Raw genomic sequence first — 20,949 nt, forward strand, 5'->3', positions numbered from 1 at the left:
TCTGGCTCAGGGTACATTCTGCAAAGCAGGGATCCATCTAGCTTCCTACTCATCGTGGTATCCACCAAATCTAAATCTAAAGAGGAGTCTCTCAATTACTTTAGTGTAATCCACCATGTCAAATTTCTGAACACGTACTTCCATAGACAAGGAAGTCCTTATCATCTCTCTGCTACGCTTCTAATGTCAAGGCATGGATCACCTTGGGCTCAGAGGCCAACTCCCTCTGGTACTGAATGATGAGCTGATCTGACCCTATTAGAAATAAATTAGTATATAAAACCAAATATCAAAGACATACCTTCAACCTTGAAGAGAGGTTGGAGTCTACATCAGATGTCCATCAATCCAAGGACACCAAGCCCAAGGGACTTGCTTGAGTCCATATGGGGCTTTCATTAGTCTTCAATCATGAGTCTCCTTCTCATGTGCCTCAAAGCCTTAATGTAGCTCTAAGTATGCTTCTTCCTTAAGTACATCATGGAGGAAGCCAACCTCACATATATTTGATAATAGAGCATTTGGCAACAGGTGCTAGGATCTCATCATAGTCCTCTCTCTCTAACATCATGGTCCTTATCACTGTGCAACATCTTTTTCATCTAGTATGGACCTTTCATGAGGGACACATTTTCTTAGAGACTTCTTGTCTTAGAGCATCTGATCCGAATGTTACATTCAATCTGACAGTCTACTCCCTTTGAATAGGAAGCCTTTTTAGTCATAATCATCAACTAGGGAGACTGTAATCCTTCCTTCGAGATCTGAGCTTTTGTCCATTTTCAAGTGCCACTCTAATCATCGGATTGATCTACATCCTCCTCAATCTCGATATTGAGGAATTGGTCCTTACATCTATCTGATGTACCTGTTGACCCCCATAACAAGAGAAAGAACAATAATAGCAAAGTAAATAAACATAAACAAAGTTTACTTGATGATGAAGGAGGAATCTGCACAGTCGAAGCTTCCTATTAGGAGAATCCTTTACATTTTGAGCTTCTTCATGTTGTCATTATCTTTTGCAAGCTTCATCCAGAAAACACTACTATCTTTCTTCTCTAGATAAGAGAGTGGCTCCTTCACTCTCTTGCACCAACGCCCTCTTGGAGCTAAATCTTTTGCATTACTCTTCATCTTGATGGCCCTCAAGATGGATTTTCTTTCCTTGATCACATCCTCATTCAAGAAGTTAGGGAAAGAAGCATTTTCCTAGCCAATTACTCATGTAGGAAGAATAGCCAATACTCTAAAAATATAAATCAATAAAAAAGAACAATGTCATAAAGAAATAACATAGGTCTTGAAAGTACTTATCTTTAATGAGGACTGTAGGAAGCTATTGTATCCCTCTTGATCCTGCCTCCATCTTAGCCATGAAGCACCACTTTCCATCAACAAATTGTCAATGTTCCCATCTCCTATTAGGTAGGAGACAAGGTCAACTAGGTCCTTACTCTGAATCTGTCATATGTACTGAATAACTCAATAGCTTTTTACATATCATATCATGAAGATTCTGAATCACACTAAGCTTTTAATGCCATAGAACCCAAGTATTTTCCATATTCAAGACCACTCCTAGGGTTTCTCCCAAACCCTAACCTTTATTTGTAAGAACAAAGGCTCCCCAGTGTTTCCTCCAAACCCTAACATTCTTTTAGGTCTCCAACATCTTCATCTATTTCACTCTAGTTGATCAAGAAATCTATTATAGGTGTCTACATGGGGGTGATCTCAATTACTTTTCTTCAGCCCAACTCTAGTACCATGTTAAAGTTCTAAGCGCTAAATAGTTCTCTATAGTAGATAATTACATTTCTAAAATTTTTCAACAATTTTTCACATTACATTCACCCCATATCATCATAAGAAATTATATAGGGAGAACATCAACATAAGCAATGCAACGGAACAATAAGGAGCAATAGAAGAAAAAAATGCACAATAGAGACACTCGGATTTTGGTCAAAGACCAAGGCAAAATCCCAAAAGTGGGAAACCCAAAAATTCTTCTTCTTCTTAGATATTCATCAAATGTTCAGTTGAGATATAAAGTACAATTATAATAAGACATAATTCTTCCATCATCAATCACATTAGGCCACCTAGGGCCAACCCTGGATCATACTATATCCTCATAAGATGGCAACAGACATACCTCTCAAGGAGCCATTCAAAAGCTCTCCACAAGACCTTTGATATGTCTCCTAGTGATGAATAGATGAGACATTAAGGGTTGTCTTCATATCCCTATCACAAGTATTACCATCAACATTGTCATAAGGACATTGCCATACATCACTATCATAAAGACACTGCCATACATCATTGTTGTAAGGGCACTGCCATACATCACAGTCATAAGCATAGAAGATGACCTCTGAACACAGTGCACAAACTGATTATTCCATAGCTTGATCTACAACCCATACTTTTACAATTTTCCTGATCAAATTACACAAAACTAAGAATCTATTGTTGAACCACTAATAGTCCATACATACTATTCTTAGGCTGCTCCAAGCACTGCTCAAACCCAGACATACCATACTACATCGCCTTGGAAAACCTTATGTAGAAAAACACTCATAAATACCTCTTGAAAACGTCTTCAAGTAGCCTTGACAAATCGATCCTGTGCACTTTCCTTCTTGAGGTTTTCGACCCTATTTTAGAGCATCTGTATAGCCACAGATCAATTCCCAATGTGACCTCAAACTCCTCTATTCATTGTGCCGATCTTCTTCCTTTGAGCCCTTATTCCAGCGTTGTTCAACTAGGTATCTAAACCCCTATTCACAAGTTTGCTCACTTAATCAGGGATCGAATTTGTGTCTTTTCCCTGAGTTTGCCCTAGTTAGGGTACCTATACAACTCTTTAATTCTTGTGCAATCCTCACTTATACATTTGTGCTAGTTCCTTTAGAGATGCGTCCTTACACCAACGTTAACCTTGAACTTTCAACCCTCCAAAATAGGCCTTACGACCCTATCCAAATAGTTGTAATAGGGCTCGACCCTTTCTTAAGAGACTCTACTACACCTGTAACCAAGATCACAAGGAGATATGCACGTAAACAAAACCCAGAATGCATCTCACAAACTCGGCCAACAACTCCTTAAACCTGTCTGGACAAAAAACACAAGAAAAGACCAAAACTTGACTTCTACTCTAACTCGGCTAGGGCTTCTTGAGACTGCGGCAATCTCAAAAATATTTCTCCATTGATGAGATGTTCTCTTGATGTGTTTGAATGAGCTCCAAGGCCTCTAATTTATACTAATTAATGGAGGAGCCAAGGGGAGCCTTTTGAGCCAATGTGACCCTTCATTTATTGAGGTCGACTTATGAAAGACCCTTTTAATTTGCTCTTGATAATATTTAAATATATTTACCAAATTCCTTGATGATTGCTTGCCCAAATAAATTTGTCACATGAAATAATAATGGGAGTGCCAATGAATAGTAATTTCCATTTATCAAATTTAAATTCTCATTTGGGGCAAGATGCTTTCTCCTTGGGGTAGTTGATCTTCTCCTTAAGGTAATTGGATTTATCGTGGGGGAATTCATCCGAAGGCTGCCCAAATTTCAACAATTTCCTCTTGCATATCACTAAAATATGAAACTCATTGACCCCTTGTGTTCATCACAAGAAAGACCATCTTCTAAATCTGAAATATATTGAGAAAATGGTGCAAGAGATGAAGGTTGGTCCTCAAGGGACCCCTCATCACAAACATCATGAAATATATGTGGACAATAACCATTTGCCCAATGTATGTGAAATGAATATACCAATCTTGCAAATGAATAAATCTTCTTTTTCTTATTTAGACCCATGAACCCATCCATATCGTTGGCATCAAAAGCAAATATAAAGAATATAATATTATCATTACATCTTCACGACTAACACCAAGATTCAATATGATTTTTATAAAGGACGCTACATGTTTTAGTTGAATCATTATGTTACAAAAACTCAAGCCATACCCATCAAAATTTTCTTCAAACCCATCAAACTTATTTGGATATCCTAGGGCATTTGAAAATCAATTGCATTATACAAATTTGGATCCAAATCTGTAATATTCCACCAATATAAAGAGCTAAAATTTGAAAATGCATGCATACCATAATACCTCAAAATTAGAAATGTGGAGTCTGCAATATGAGTTCTTCAAATATTTGCTAGCCACCCTCCCCTCCCAAAAAAAAAAAGCCATCAAATGTGGAGATTCTAAGATAAGAAGATCTTCAAAATATTTGTAATAAAAATGGGATTTTTTCCCTAGCAACAGTTCCAAAAACCTTACAACAAAATCTAGCACCCACAAAGTGTAAAGTTTTAGGTAGTAGGGTGATAACTTCATGTAACTTAGGAAGACTACCCGTTGTCATGTTAGTATCTCTTCCTCTCATTTTAGGTTGGATTTTATTTGACACAATGGAGTATTCCTGTGTAAAATTGCTAAGGCCATGGAGTGAAGGTTCTAGGTGATGTTTGAAGAGTAAGTCTCAATAGAACAAGTGGTTGTAGCAATAGAGAAAAAATGAATGGGTTGAGAAAAATAAGGTGATGGAAACCCTAAGACGAATGACTACCAAATCTTGGGAAAAATGGAGTCAAAGATGCATGGATCTAAGAGGGTGAATGCATGCATATGCAAGGTAAACCTGGGTTGTTGTACATGCCACAAATCAACCTTAGATTGCTGAAAATTAATGCAAAAATTTAATCTTTTAGAGTTAGGGGTGCTATTCGAAAAAAAAAATGAAGATGATTTTACATTACTTCAAGCAACATCTTAGCCTATTAGATGCAAGATTAATATAAAAAAAATGAACATAAAAAAGATTAATCCTCACATTACATTATTTAAATGGTATATACTCCATCACAAGGCCTTCTTGACTAGCTACTGTTGAGAACTCTAGGGCATTAGCATTAGGTGATTTCTCTTCGATTAGTCACTATTTGTGAATGCTTTTTAATTGTTTAGATTATGATCTTCTTCATGTTAGATTATTAGTGTTCTTCTTCATCGAACAATAACCAATGCATGGACATAAATAGACAAGAGACACAACATGTAGGCTATGAGGTAGGGCCAAAGCCTCTCACTCTTTAAGAGGAAAACCTGCACAAATTCTTCTTATAGAGATTCCAATTGACGAATACCAAGACCAAGACCCTTGACCTATTAGCCACTCCAAGAACAAGACACTGATTCTCTTGACTGTATTTTCTTCTTATTGATTCTTCCTTCGCTTCGACCTTCTTTGCATCAAGACATTGTCTTCACATCACTGTCTTATCAGGACCTTCTCATCACTGTCTTCAAGATCTTCTTCTCGCTGTCATGTCTTTCATAGCACTGAAATGTATGACTGTGATGCACTAGGAACTGTCTCATCTTCTTCACTGCCACTGAAATACGAACTGTAGAGGGATCTGAATTCCCTATTCACCCAAACTTGCCTCTGTATCTTAGACCGAGTTCTGTTCTCACATTCGAATCACAGAGATGTCTGACTTTTGTTCACTGTTCATCATCATCGAAAAATTCAGAGGTATGCGAAGTCTGCATTGGAGATCCGAACCTTCTCTCTGTTTTTACCCATCCGAAAATTTCAGAGAGAGATGCAAAATTTTTCCCTGACTGTGGAATAGGCTAGGGTGGGTATATATAGTAGTATGTCCATGTATATAAGCCGATGTGACATCTCGAATAGATGTGTCTTCATATAAGCTGAGCCGACATGAGTTTCTTATGCATATTGAGGCTGACATCAAGAGGAGTATTAGTGCTTGTCGTTGGAGGGCTTTCTAGACATATTATAGACTCAATTACATTGTTATACCCCCAGGAAGGGTTCTTCATACATGACATAGACTCTTTGACTTTTAATGATCAATCCTAAGGCTTTCAATGGGAGCCATCTAAAATAAAATCACTTTTTCATGAAACCCATGAAGCAAGGCTTACAAAAATAAATTTTATTTTTTTCATTACATCATTTACAAAAGTCACAATTGCATGTCATTATGAAGACCAAACCTAGTTACACTTTTCAATACTTACAAGAGTTACCTACAACAATAAACAACATATAAAATTAGTGCACACATGTGAGCGTCACATAAAATATAAGCAATACCTCCATTCTTCCATTAAGCTTGTTAAAATGTTGTACACTGAATCCTAAGGGGATAACTTTTCAATCTCAAAATCCCAACCACCACAAAAGGAGATAAATATAAGATACTTCTATTAATTTCCAACAAATGACCACAAAAGTAGGTCAATGAGACTAAATAAGTGTATGCATACAATTTGGGAGTGCAAGTGCAACTCCTAGAAAATGTTGAAAATAACATAAAGAAAGAAAGAAACAAGTACTAGTTCTTTCACAATACACTATATAAAAAGACCATGGCACGATATAAAAAAATCAATAGCTTGCTAAGAAAGAATGAGTAAGATAGGAAGATTTGACAATGGAGTTATAGATGTCAAGGGCTCCTGACTTTGATGAATGATGGTGAGGGAGGTGAACTAAGCATTGGCTCACTGCTGAAGGATAGATTTTGTGTTTTGTGTTTTATGCTTCCACTATATTTTCATCCCTCTATGTGATTTTTGTATGATCAATTTTTTTATTTTTATTTTTGTCATTGAGTAAAATTTAAGATCTGATTTATTTAAAAAATAAGCATAGGACACCATGCACCTAGGGTTTGGAAGATTTACATTTACCTCCCAGCGATAGGAATTTGTTTTACATATGATCCCCGATTCAAGCTATGAGGAAACAAGGGCAGATAATTACATACAAGAATCTATCTTTCATTGCAATCCTAGTCATAGTGTCACATGACTTTAACAATAGATTAAACACCTACCACGAATCTCAACAACGCAAATTCACCAAATTTACTCTACTAAAACTTAATTAGTTCTTGGGTATCTTCTCTTCATCAAACCTCTAACTCAAGCTTAGGCATTTTCCTTTTGTGCATACACTAACTTGGAAAATCCTTCATGGCTATTGTAATATTCTAGAATATCCCTAGCTCAAGCATTTTTCTTTTTTGCATATACTAACTTGGAAAATCCTTCGTGGCTATGGTAATATTTTGTAAAATCTTGAGTCATTGATATCCTTCTAAGTTCTAGGAGACTTGTTATAGTAGTGTGATGTATATAATGCTACAACTAAAGAAAATATTGGCAAATTGAGGCAATTAGTGACTCTAACAATGTCAAGACCCAAATTTGGCATGTGGAGATGGAGGTTTTTTTTACCATTTTTGTCTCTATGATCACTACAACAATCCTTTCTTGATTAAAAATTTTCTAGAAATTTTCTCATAATGATCCAAAATGATTGGGTTTACTACAGCTCCCTCAACACATCTTATGTAGTTTGGTGCAAGCTTGGGAAAGATGTTTTCCATGGAGAGAGGAGAGAGTGCAATAACCTCAAGAAGTCCAAAATCAAGTAATACATACTGTGGTCTGCATGAAGGTATGCATTTTGTGAAATCACATAAGATATTCTACTTGGCAAACACATGACCAATATGGGTGAGAGCCCTTGAAGTGACATTGTTGAGATTCATGGTGACAAAGGTGAAGAACTATATACAATACTCCATCTCAACAGACCTTGAAATTCAGACCTAACTTGAGCTCAAACATTCCCTTTCTTAGCATACCTACCTTAAGAATCCTTCTTAGTGAGGTTAATATTCTAGAAAGAATATTCCCAACCACTAATATCATTATGGGAGAGTTGTTATAGTCTTGTGGCCTTTAGAGCTGCAGTTAGGGAAACCATTAGTGAATTAAGAGAATTAATGGATCAAATACAATCATACCCCATCATTGGTATGTGGGGATGGCATATCTTACCTTCCTAGCTTCTGTGCTCACTACAACCATTCTTTCCTCATCAAAACTATTTCATATCATGCACAAAATGGCTCAACATCTCTTAGGTACTCAAGTGTAACCATGGGGAGACGATTCCCATGGAGAAGAGATAAGAGAGAAGCAAACTCTAAGGAATCCACAAACACAGAGCACATATTGAGGTTTGGATAAAAGTTTGCATGTCATGAAATCACATAAGACATTCTACTTTAGGAGCACATGACCAGAACGCTGGAGAGTACCATAAATTACGCATGGTATAAATAATCTCTATTCTCTTCAAACTTCCCCTTACTATTCTTCTTGTTGCATCATAACCTTTTCTAGTCCTAACAACTAATTTTTGAGCCTTATATTTATATCTCATCATGTAAAAATTTGTAAACATGTCATTGCGACATCTCCATAACATCTAAGATAATGAAATATTAAACATAAAATAAACCAAATCCAAATTAATGGTTTTAATAATTCTTTAGTGCGGCTTTGGCATTAGACCCTACAATAGTGTTAAATCTCTAATATAAGATCTTGTTTATTTATATCTCAACAATTATTTTACACTAAGAAATCATTTACTCGATAAAATCTAAAAAATGTTGGAAAATAAATTTATTGGTATTTTAACTTTTATAAATTAAATTTGTAGTGGAAATAAAATAGGGAAATCAATCACACAACAATAGAAAATTCTGCCCAAAACAAATTTCCTTCACTTTATATTACTCAAGAAAATAGGGCCTAGACCCACAAAGAAGCCACAACAAAATTATAGCTACTTGGAACTTAGAAATAGGTCCATATGAAAATTGGCCTCAAGGAATTTAACCCACTGGAAATTGATTCTCTTGGAATATTTCGACCCTTGGAGAATCTGGTCTCCCTCACCAGCAAATCGGCCCCTCCTCCTCTCATACGACCCCTGTGTACTTGAGAAAAATTGGCCCTTGGATATTTCAACTTTCCTCTAAAACTTGGCCCTCCTCTTCAACAATTCGACCTCTCTCTTCGAGGCTTGGCCTCCATGAAATTTCTTCCAACATTTCTTTATTTCAATCCTTTTCCCTTCTCTTCAATCCTGGAGTCTCTCACTCAAGAAAATTTCTCTTTCAACAATAACAATGTGTCTTCATCCTCTCCCATCAGTTCTCTTTATAATTTCTTCATGACCCAAATCCTTAATCTCCAAAGTGATTGACGACTATGATTAAATCCCAACTTTCTTAGATCAACGTTGGAAATTGATTCTCTTGGAATATTTCGATCCTCGGAGAATCCACTCTCCCTCACCAGCAAATTGGCCCCTCCTCCTCTCATACGACCCCTATGTACTTGAGAAAAATTGGCCCTTGGATATTTCAACTTCCCTTTAAAACTTGGCCCTCCTCTTCAACAATTCAACCTCTCTCTTCGAGGCTTGGCCTCCATGAAATTTCTTCCAACATTTCTTTATTGCAATCCTTTTCCCTTCTCTTCAATCCTGGAGTCTCTCACTCAAGAAAATTTCTCTTTCAACAATAACAATGTGTCTTCATCCTCTCCCATCATTTCTCTTTATAATTTCTTCATGACCCAAATCCTTAATCTCCAAAGTGATTGATGACAATGATTAAATCCCAACTTTCTTAGATCAACGTTGGATATTAAATCTTATTCACTTAAATAACTTTAGATAAACATTATGCCAAAGTCAATATTAATTAAATAATGAATCAATGAAAATTTTCCTAATTAAAAACTTAGGAAGGAGATCATTTTAGTTACTCCTCTTGAACAACCAACTAAAGAGGAATTATTCTCCTGCATGTTTGGCACAAGACTATGCAGAAGACCTTCTGAAACTACAAAATCAACACTCTCTCCTAGCAAGGAAGGGATTCTCCACCACCCCCAGCTTGTCTTTGTAGAAAACAATTTTTCCTTTCATAAGAGGCCTGGTAAGAATATCTACTACCTACTCTCCTATGGAAATGTACTGCAATCTCACAGCACCTCTCTGGACAATGTCTCTGATAAGGTTGCACTTGATCTCTATGTGCTTGGACCTGTCATGAAACATTGGATTCTCTGAAAGCTTGATGCAACTTTGATTATTGCAGTGAATCATTTTAGGTCTCATCTCAAGACTATATAACCTTGAGAGCATTTTACAAAGCCATACAACATCACAACTTTCCAAACTCACTACCATGTGCTAAGCCTCTACTAAGCTAAGTGCCATTGAGTGCTGCTTCCCGCTACACCATGAGATCACTCCTAACTCCAAGCTAAACCAACATCCAGATGTACTCTTTTTGTCCATTGCACTCTTGACCTAGTCTGAATCTATATAGCCCTACAAATGCACTCCACCAACTTTGACATATCTCAATTCAAAGTTCACTATACCAAAGAGTTATCTCAACACATGCTTTAGTGCCACTCAATGAACCCTCCTCGGCTCCACCAAAAATTGGCTGAGTGTATTTACTACAAAGCATATATTCAGCCTAGTATTAACATGATACATCAATGATTTGATCAACTACCTATAAAATGTGGGATCCACCAACTCACCCTTTAAAGCATTAAGCTTCCTTAAGTTGGTAATCATGGGTGTATACATCGTCTTGCAATACTCCATCATTAATCTCTTCAAGATATTAGCTACATACTTTCCTTGCCCTAGGAAAATCTCTCTTGGTTGCTGCCACACCTCATGTCTTAAAAAGTAGTGCATCATTCCAATATCCTTCATCTCAAACTTTGAAGTAAGTTCCTCCTTGCACATCCATATGAGCCTCTTTGATACTGTTAAAAAGAGATCGTCACCATAAATAAGCGACTCGCCATCAAGAAGTACATGGTACAAGTTGGAGTGCATCTCATTCTTGGTGAAGCCCAATTCAAGTAGGTACTAATCAATCCTAGTGTACCATGCACGATGTGCCTCCTTAAGTTCGTATATGGCCGTCTTCACTCTGCATACATAGGAATCCTTCCCATGCTTCTCAAATCCCTGAGGCTGCTCAATATACACCTCTTCCTCAATTACCCCATTGAGGAAGGCAATCATCACATCCATTTGATGAATCCCCCACCCCATCTCGGAGGTAATAGATATAACTTCCCTAATAGATGCATATCTGGCAACATCGGAAAATGTCTCCCCATATTCCACTCCCTCCTTCTAGGAAAACCTTCTCGCCACAAAGCTCGCTTTATACTTCTCAATACTACCATTTGCTGCATGCTTGATCTTGAAGATATGTCAAGAAGTGATCACTGAATTCCCCTTAGGTCTCGGTACTATCTCTCACACATTGTTCCTCATGATAGAACTATACTTTTCCATCATGGTCTCCCTCCAAACCTGTTGGTCTTCTGCCTCCTCAAAGGTAGAAGGCTCAGACTCACTAAAGCTACTCATCAAGGCATATAGTTGGAAAATATGGCTAGTGGTCTACTTTCTCTAAATGTCTTGCTAGGAGCCTCCACATGCTCCTCCACATCCCACAAGGTTTGCTTGACCCATCTCAACCTCCTCTTGGTAGATCTCGAAGGAACATATCGCTCCTCCTCATGATCAGAAGGATGTGATCTTGTTGTTGGTGCTGTTGGTCCTTGCTCAACCTTCAAAGCCTCTCGATCTTGATCCTTTTCCACTATTGGAAATGTCTCATGCAACATCCTAAAGGTCATACACTTCTTAAATATGACATCTTAGCTAACTACTATCTTCCTTTGGCCCAAAATGTAGGCCTTTTGAGATCTCCTTGTATCCAACAAGAATCCCTCTCTTAGATGAGGGCTCCAACTTAGTCCTCTTCTCTAAGGAAATATGGACATACACTAGGCTACCAAAGATGCAAAGATGACTAACCCTCAGTATCACTCTCGTAAATGCTTCCTTAGGAGTCTTTTCCTCCACTTCCTTGTGAGGGCTCATGTTTAGTAGGTACATTGTTGTCTTACAAGCCTCCACCCACAAGAACATAAGCAAGTCTGGATCATTGATCATAATTCCCTTTTCTACTCCGACTATATTCCTATTCTTCCGCTCGACCACTCCATTTTGTTGTGGATTGTATTGAATTGCTAGTTCTCTCTTGATTCTTGCCTCCTTGCAGAAACCCTTGAACTCATGATTGGAGGGATACATACCCCCATTGTCTAATCTTAGGAATTTGAACTTCTTCTCAGTATGGTTCTCCACAAGAGCTTTAAACTATTGGAATCGATTGAAGAACTCATCTTTGGCCTTCAAGAAGTAAATCCATTTCCTCCTGGAATAGTCATCTATGAAGATTACAAAATAATTAAACCCAAATACAGACTTCATTGACATAGGACCAAAAACATCAAAATGCACAAAATCCAACAATCCCTTGGACTTTGTCTCACTATTAGGAAACATTGCTTTAGCATGCTTTCCTAACACACATCCTTTGCTCATGCCATCCTGCTCCACACTAAACTCTGTAAAACTAGTGATTATCTCCCATAACAGTGGTAGAGCCTTGTAGTGTAGATGCCCCATTCTCTTGTGTCAAAGCTCATGTTAGTTGTTATCGTCGTGTACAAGGGCCTTCATTGGTTGCCTTCTCAATAGATATAGGTCACTCTTTCTGCTTTCTATCACTAGCCTCACACTAAGATCAACTCCTTTTGGCTTGAGAGATACGTCACCTCTCATGAAATTGACCTCAAGTCCTTTATCTTGCATAGTCGAAATAGAGAGAAAGTTCTTCTCTATCCCAGGTACATACAATACTTCCTTCACCTCCACAGGACTGCCAGAGTCCAATTGGAATTGTATACTCTAAATATCCTCCACTGCATACCTGGTATTATCACCAAGCTCCACATGAAGATCACGGTGCTCGTTGGCCATATTGGTGAAGAGGTCGTGAGATCTTGCCATATGATGAGAAGATCCTACTGTCTACAAACCATACACCATGTTTCATGGTGTCTGAAACACATGTCAACAATGTAAACTTCTCGAATTTCTCAACTAACTCATCCATTTGTGCAGATGTAGCTATTGATGTCATCCCTTTGCCTTTTTTCTTATTGGGGCACTGTCCAACATAGTGACCATAATTGCGACATGCAAAGCAATTGACTTTTCTCATGTCCCTCTTTTTTTCTCTCCCTGTGAAGATCCTTCTCCAATCTGGTTCTTCTCAACTTTACCTTTGCCCTTATTTGCTTGCCTAGTAAGAGCAATTTCCTCATATCCACCTCCACCTCTATGTTTCTAGCTAGATATCGAACTCTTCCATATATCCTTTGAAGTTGTCTCATAAACTGGTCCAATCAGGAAGCTTGTCTCTAGAAAAGATACATGTTACAAAGGTAGCTCATTGCTTAATACTATCTCTTAGGGATATCTTAACAAGTTCATCCTCATCCATAGTCTCCCTAATAGTTGGAAATGTATCACGAACTTGTTGGATTTTTGTGAAGTATGAGGCTACAATTTCAGATTCTTTCATTCTTATGTTTCTTAGTTTCTATCTCAACAACATCTTCCTATTGTTGTTATTACTTTGGTACAATTTCATCAAAGCTAACCACATTTGGCGAGTTTCTTACTTCTCAGATATGTGATGGATTATGTGATCCTTCACAAGGTCCAATATGATCCATCTAGCCTTCACATCATTCAGATTGTGTTCGACTGTTTATGTAGGATCTGAAGAAACTTGGATCTCTTTTCAACAAATTCCCACAAACTATTTTCCATCAAAACAATGGAAATCCTCTCATTTTATGGATTGAAGTTTGTAGCCCCCTCGAACCTGTCTTCAAATCTCAAACTTGATGATGCCATCTCACCAGATCGAATTCAACCACAAAACCCTAATTACAAAATAGAAACTCTATTGGTAAAATGTTTTTGTTACTATAAAAACCTTATGATGTATGATCTCCCCCAAAAAGTTTCTAGTACTTTAATACCATGTTAAATCTCCAATACCAGATCTGATTTATTTATACATCAAAAATTATTTATACCCAGAAATCATTTACTCAATAAAATATGGAAATATTGGAAAATAAATTCACTGGTATTTTGAATTTTAGAGATTAAATTCACAGTGGAAATAAAATAGGGAAATCAATCACCCAACAATAGAAAATTATGCTCAAAACAATCTTATTTCACTTTATATGACTTAGGAAAATTAGGGCCTAAACCCACAGAGAATACACAAAAAGATTACCATTGCTTGGAACTTGGAGATCGACCTCAAGGAATTTGGCCCTCCTAGAAGATTTCGGCCCTTGGCGAATTCAACCTCCCTCACAAGCTAATCGAACCCTTCTCCTCTCATATGGTCCCTGTGTACAGAAAAATGATCACTAGATATTTCATCCTCCTTCCAAAACTCGACTCTGCACTTCAACACTTCATCCTCTCTCTCTTACACTCGACCTCCCTGAAATTTCCTTGTTGCAATATTTTTCCCTTCTCTTTAGGCCTGGTGTCTCTCACTTCTTGAGAAAATCGCTCTCTCAACAATAAGAATGCGTCTTCACCATTTTTCATAGGTTCTTTTTATAATCTCTCCATTGTCCAAACCCCTAATATATAAAGTGATAGATGGCTAAGATAAATCTTAGCCATTTTAATGTCTCTCACTTCTTGAGAAAATCGCTCTCTCAACAATAACAATGTATCTTCATCCTTTCTCATAGGTTCTTTTTTAATTTCTCCATTGTCCAAACCCCTAATATACAAAGTGATAGATGACTAAGATAAATCTTGGCCTTTTTAGATCAATGGTAGAGGTTAGATACAAGTATCTTAAATAATTTAATATTTATCCTTAGATAAACGTTAGTCCAAATTCAACATTAATTAAATAATTAATCAATGTATTTTTTTGTAAGTTACAAACTTAGGAAGGAGATCATATTAGTTGCTCATCTCTAATAACCACTTAAAGAGGACTTCTTCTCAGACATGCTAAATACAAGCCCATGAAGAAAACCTTCCAAAACTATAAAATCAACAATAAAAATCTATCTATATAATATATTTATAGTAATAATAACTTTTTCTATTCTTAACAACTAACCCACTACAACTACAACTACAACCAAGTATGGGGTAGATGTCAAACGTAAATGTTTAACATTTAACATCAATATTTAACATTTATATGTCGGATCAATTAATAAACAAAAAGTTAAAAATAATAAATTAAAAATTAAAAGTAATATAAAGCTCAATCCTGCAAACATTTAAATGTTGGCTCAATTAATAATAAAAGAGTTAAAGTTAAAGTCAATTTGTTATATATTGATTGAGAGTTAAAGTTAAAGTCAATTTGTTATATATTGATTTTGTTATTAACTTGTGATTAAGTTTTGTTACAATACCATGGGCTAATACAATCGTTTATCAATACCACATGTCCAAAAACCATAACTTATTTCACAGTCAAAATATTTTATAACATTATGACACGATTCTTAACCATGGATATTTACCCCCATTTACTAAAGTCAATTTGTTATATATTGATTTTGTTATTAACTTGTGAATAGATTTTGTTACAATACCATGGGCTAATACAATCGTTTATGAATACCACATGTCCAAAAACCATAACTTATTTCATGATCAAAATATTTTATAACATTATGACATGATTATTAACCATGGATATTTACTTGTGAATAGTTTTTGTTACAATACCATGGGTTAATACAATCGTTTATCAATACCACATGTCGAAAAACCATAACTTATTTCACGATCAAAATATCTTATAACATTATGACACAATTCTTAGCCATGGATATTTACCCCCACTTTACCAAGATATTATTAACATGTAAATAGGCTTTGTTACAATACCATGGGCCAATATCATGGCTTATCAATACCACATACCTTAAAGACATGACTTATTTCACAATCAAAATATTTTATAAATATGTTATTTTAATTTTAATTTTAATTTTAATTTTTCTATTTTTAATTTAAATCTAAAAGGAAACATGTTGTAATTACATTTGAGATATATCTAAACCCTCTATTCTCACCACTACTAAAAAGATTCCCATAGAAATTAAATCAAGGTTACAATAAAATTAAAAATGAGAATACTATTATATATAAATATGTGAAATTTATATAATATAAATAATATTATTAAGAACATCCATCTTAATAATAAAAGAAATATAATGCATAATTGTTTTAAGTTTTTCATTATTGTATTTTCTTTGACACGATTGATCTAAAATTTAGGTTTATATTTTACAACCAATTGAGTTTTTTTAATTTAGATACTTTCTTAAACACAATATCATGGAATCAAATTTAAGAGAGAAAGAGGGGAAGAGAGGAAGCGACAAAGCTGGAGGGTTAAGAGAGAGAGAAAGAGAGAGAGTGATAAGGGGGAGAGAGAGAGGGAGAGAGAGGAAGGAAGGGAGAGAGAGAAAGAGAGGGAAAGAGAGAGAGAGATGGAGTTGGAGGGGGAGGGAGAGAGAAGAAAGAATAAAGACATAAAAAGATGGAGGTGAAGAAGGAGAGGGAGTGACAAGGGAGAGAGGAGAGGAGGGAAGAGAGGAGAGGAGAGGAGAGAGATAGGGAGAGAAGGGGAAGAGAGAGAAGAGGAGAGGAGAGAGATAGGGAGAGAAAGGTAAGAGAGAGAGAGAGAGGGAGATGCAAAGATGGAGGCGAGAGAGAGAAGGAGAGAGGGAAGGAGATAGTGACAAAGTTAGAGGGAAGAGAGAGAGAGTGATGGAGGGGGAGGAAGGGGGAGGTGGGAGAGAATCACAAGGAGAGGAAGGAAAAGGGAGAGGAGAGAGAGATGGAGTTGGAGGTGGAGAGAGGGGGAGGAAAGAAGAAAGACAGAGTGGGAATTTAGGTGGAGAGAGAGAGAGGGAGTGACAAGGGAGAGATGGAGAGAGAGAGGGAGTGAGAAGGGAGAGATGGAGAGAGAGTGAGGGAGAGAAGAGAGCGGGAAAGGGGAGAGAGAGAGAGGGAGTGGAAGAGGGAGGGGAAGAGAGAGAGAGAGGGAGAGGAAGAGAGGGGGAGAGAGAAAAGGAGAAGGAGAAGAGAGAGAGTGTGTATGTTTGCATCTTGAGGGATTTGATCCTTCTTTGCGCATGAGCTAGATGGATCTAGGTTGGTTTATTTTATGTTTAATATTTCATGTTCTTAAATTTGATGTGATGAAATTATAAAAACATAAGTTACGAGGATGAAATATAATACTAGCATAGATCCATCTTAAACCCAGATATATCAACCCACTAGAGGGATCAAATCTCTAGAGGTGCAAACTTTTCCTCAAGTTTTGCACTCGAAAAAGATGTTTGCACATTGAGATATTTGATCCCCTTGGCGCTTGATAGATCCAGGGTTAAAGATGGATCTAGGCTAGTATTATATTTCATCTTGGTAACTTATGTTTTTATAATTTCATCACATCAAATTTAAGAACATGAAATATTAAACATAAAATAAACCAGCCTAGATCCATCTAGCTCATGCACAGAGAAGGATCAAATCCAAATGCAAACATTTCCTCAAATTATTATTCCAAAGTTATTAAATCTAAAAATTTTAAGATTAATATTAGATTTAATAATAATAATAATAATAATAATAATAATAATAGATTTAATGATGTTTTTTACATGGCATGATAACAAAATTTATAATAAAACTACATCAAATTAATATTTTCAAATATTACAACTTTGACATGGAAATATTTATGTCTTTAAACATTTTAATATATTCACAGGACATGATTTTTCATTTTTAAAGATTTATTTTACAAATGTTTAATTAAAAGAAATATTAACAGAGTTTTGGATTAGGATTTTCAATTTTTTGTGTTGAATTGTATAATCTATATGGTTATTTTTTTTTATTATTAGTTTTTAGTTTTTTTGTGTTGAATTGTATTGTAATTTTTTTGTTTTTTTTGTTTTTTTTTATCTATATGGTTATTTTCATTTTTGTTTTGGGCTGAGATTAATTTTTATTTTTATTTTATCGGAAATGTGACATATTTACACATCCCCTCATAAGTATAGCCTCATACTAGGTTGTAGAATGTGTCTATTGGCACAATCATTAAATATTAAAAAGAACATGAAATATTAAACATAAAATAAATCATGAAATAATAAATATACAATAAATCAAGTTTAAGTTAATAATTTTATAAACTTTGACATTAGATTTCACATTAAGAATGTATTTAATATACTTATTATATTTATATTTAAGATATTAATGTATTATGATTATATTACAAATTAGTATATATTTATTTAAATATTCAATTTTATTCAATTTATTATTTATTTCGAGGAATTAAATCTTTTGAGATGTAAATTTTCATGAAATTTCCACTTCAATTTTATTTATTCAAACATATTTTCAATTTAAAATTAAAAAATATAAATAAATTTATATATGTGTGTGTATCACCTATTTTAAAATAAATTTCCATTAAAAAATTTAAGTATCATCTCTGATGGTGACCAGAGTACCAAAAGCATCCCAAAATAACATTTTTACATATCATCTTGAGCTTCACAGAGAAAGCTGAATACCAAAAGATAAGAGTCCACACAAAAATCACCATCATTTATACCAGTTGAGCAATCTATACAATATACAATAAACCAAAAACATAATATAGAATATTGTAATCACATAGCAACGCCCATCTCAATGAAAGGTGAGAGCTGAATACCAAAAGATAAGAGTCCACACAAAAATCACCATCACTTATACCAGTTGAGCAACCTATACAATATACAATAAACAGAAAACATAATATAGAATATTGTAATCACATAGCAACCTATACAATATACAATAAACAGAAAACATAATATAGAATATTGTAATCACATAGCAACAAGCAACAACTAGTCGCCCATCACTTTTTTGATCTGTTAAGTTCTCCCAATTTGAGGAGTAATATTTTTTTTGTAATTTTAATTTAGTTATCAATAATTATTATATCTATAAAATATTTAAAAATAATTATAATAATAAAGAATTGAGATTTATTTTAAAAATAGTTTAGAATTTGTAATTAAATTAATTAATTAAAAAATATGTTAGATAAACATGTGCCATATGAATGTTTATTTAATTAAGTTGATTAATTAAAAAAATTATGTTATATGAACATGTGTCATATGAATGCCTATTTAATTAAATTGATTAATTAAAAAAATATGTCATATGAACATGTGTCATATGAATGTCTCTTTAATTAATTTGATTATTTAAAAAAAATGTAATAAGAAGATTTTTTGGGCATTTGATAATAGTAATCCATGCTATTGTAACAGAACCTATGTACGCTTTAAAAGTCTTCATAGTTAGAATTTTGTTATATATTTTTTTCATTGTTTTTTCCATTTTTTAGGAAGGAAAACACGGAAGTACTTCCCCACATTTTGTGAATGATTAACTAGATAAACTATCAGCCTCATTCAAAAGGAATAGAAAAACTTCACTTGAGCCATTTAAATTAACTTTTTTTAAATGTATATATATTTCAATAATTTTTTAATAAATATAATAATAATATTTTAAAATAAAATTATAATATAATTAATTTTCAGGATTCTTTAAATTTTAGTAATATGACATATACTATGTCAGAAATATTTTGATAACTGTATAATTCATATAATAGCACTACTTCAAACAATTTAATTTATATAATTTATATAACTGCGCTACTTTATCTCTACCAACTATATAACATTACAGTTATCGATAATGTGCCTCTTGATATAATCAAACTTGCTGTAAAATAACCCTATCGACATAATATTTATACATTTTAATGTTCATTTCTGTGCCAGCTCCTAATGGTCTACTTGTTATGTCATAATCTGTATTACTTTCCAGTGTTATCATTCATTTATTTTGACCCCAATGTTCAAGATTTGAGTATTTTTAATCTTCTCAGGCTTAGGTTGCTGAGAAATATATTAGCAGCAAAGTTCCATGTCAGCTTGGAGAATTGATAGCATTTCTAACGTTCCATGAAATATGTAAATCTTGAGAACTATATAGTGACAATTTTGCTTTCATTGCCATGCAATTGTTTCTCGTACTTATTTCTTGGAATAAATATTTGTTGACTTAAAGAATTTCGTGCGTCTCTTGTTCTACATCCCAGGGTTTGTGACTGATAATGAAGTGAGCGCTAGAGAATCCAAATTACGTGCTGCTGTGAGTAAGGATCCTCAAGTGCATGTTAAAGAAGGTGCATCAGTAGAAATTGCACAGGTATGTACAACGACTGGTTTACATGGATGATTTAAAACTCTATGCATGTTAATCATGTTCTACTTAAGGACTGTAAGATCTGATATAAAACTGTTTGCTTTGGACAACAGTATAGCCCTCCATTCACTCTTCCATTTATGCGCCGAAATGAGTTATCTTTGGAAGTAGAGTGGAACAATGATGACACTCGCTGAAAGAGATACATAGTGGGAACTCCTTTACCTTATAATTCATGCAACTTCATGGATCTGCAAGGATAATGATTTTTCATTGTATACCTTGTTAAGGGAGTGGAAATGTGTCATTCCTTACTAATATATTCGATCAAATATCACAATGGGGTGTTTATAATTGCCATATATAATGTATATTATTGCTGTCTATTTTTTGCTGTAATTAGTGCTACATGGTGTATTTTCTTCCGCATGTAAAAGTTTTTTTTTCAGAGAGAAAAATCATCATAGATTATATTAAGGAAATATAAAGATCTGTATACATGATCAAAATAAAACCTGCATGTAAAAGTTTAACAAGCGATAATGCATTGCTAAGACTTTTATATTCCAAATGTTTTGGATTATTTAACTCTTGAATCATATTTGGCTATCACATTTGATATTAGAGCTTCATTTCTAATTTAGGACTTTGGTTACGCCCCTTATTACACCTTGCCTGGTCTCGCTTTGGCCACACATTCTCTATAAAATCTGATCTAAGGT

General features: G+C 34.8%; 1 protein-coding gene across 2 annotated transcripts in view; it reads left to right on the forward strand.

The window, feature by feature from the left end:
- Positions 1-20,613, forward strand: part of LOC149154690 (SOUL heme-binding family protein) — a 91,826-nt gene extending 71,213 nt beyond the window's left edge. For both annotated transcript variants that reach the window (XM_089440573.1, XM_089440572.1), the window contains exons 7-8: positions 20,121-20,230; positions 20,341-20,613. In XM_089440573.1, coding sequence (XP_089296699.1) covers positions 20,121-20,230; positions 20,341-20,424 — 194 coding nt within the window. In that variant the 3' untranslated portion in view covers positions 20,425-20,613. The remainder of the gene's footprint in view (positions 1-20,120; positions 20,231-20,340) is intronic.
- Positions 20,614-20,949: the final 336 nt, after the last annotated feature.

This window comes from Pinus tabuliformis, chromosome 9, assembly GCF_031772625.1.
Source record: "Pinus tabuliformis cultivar Carrire ecotype Pingquan chromosome 9, CPIR1, whole genome shotgun sequence".
In the NCBI taxonomy this organism is placed as follows: domain Eukaryota; kingdom Viridiplantae; phylum Streptophyta; class Pinopsida; order Pinales; family Pinaceae; genus Pinus; species Pinus tabuliformis.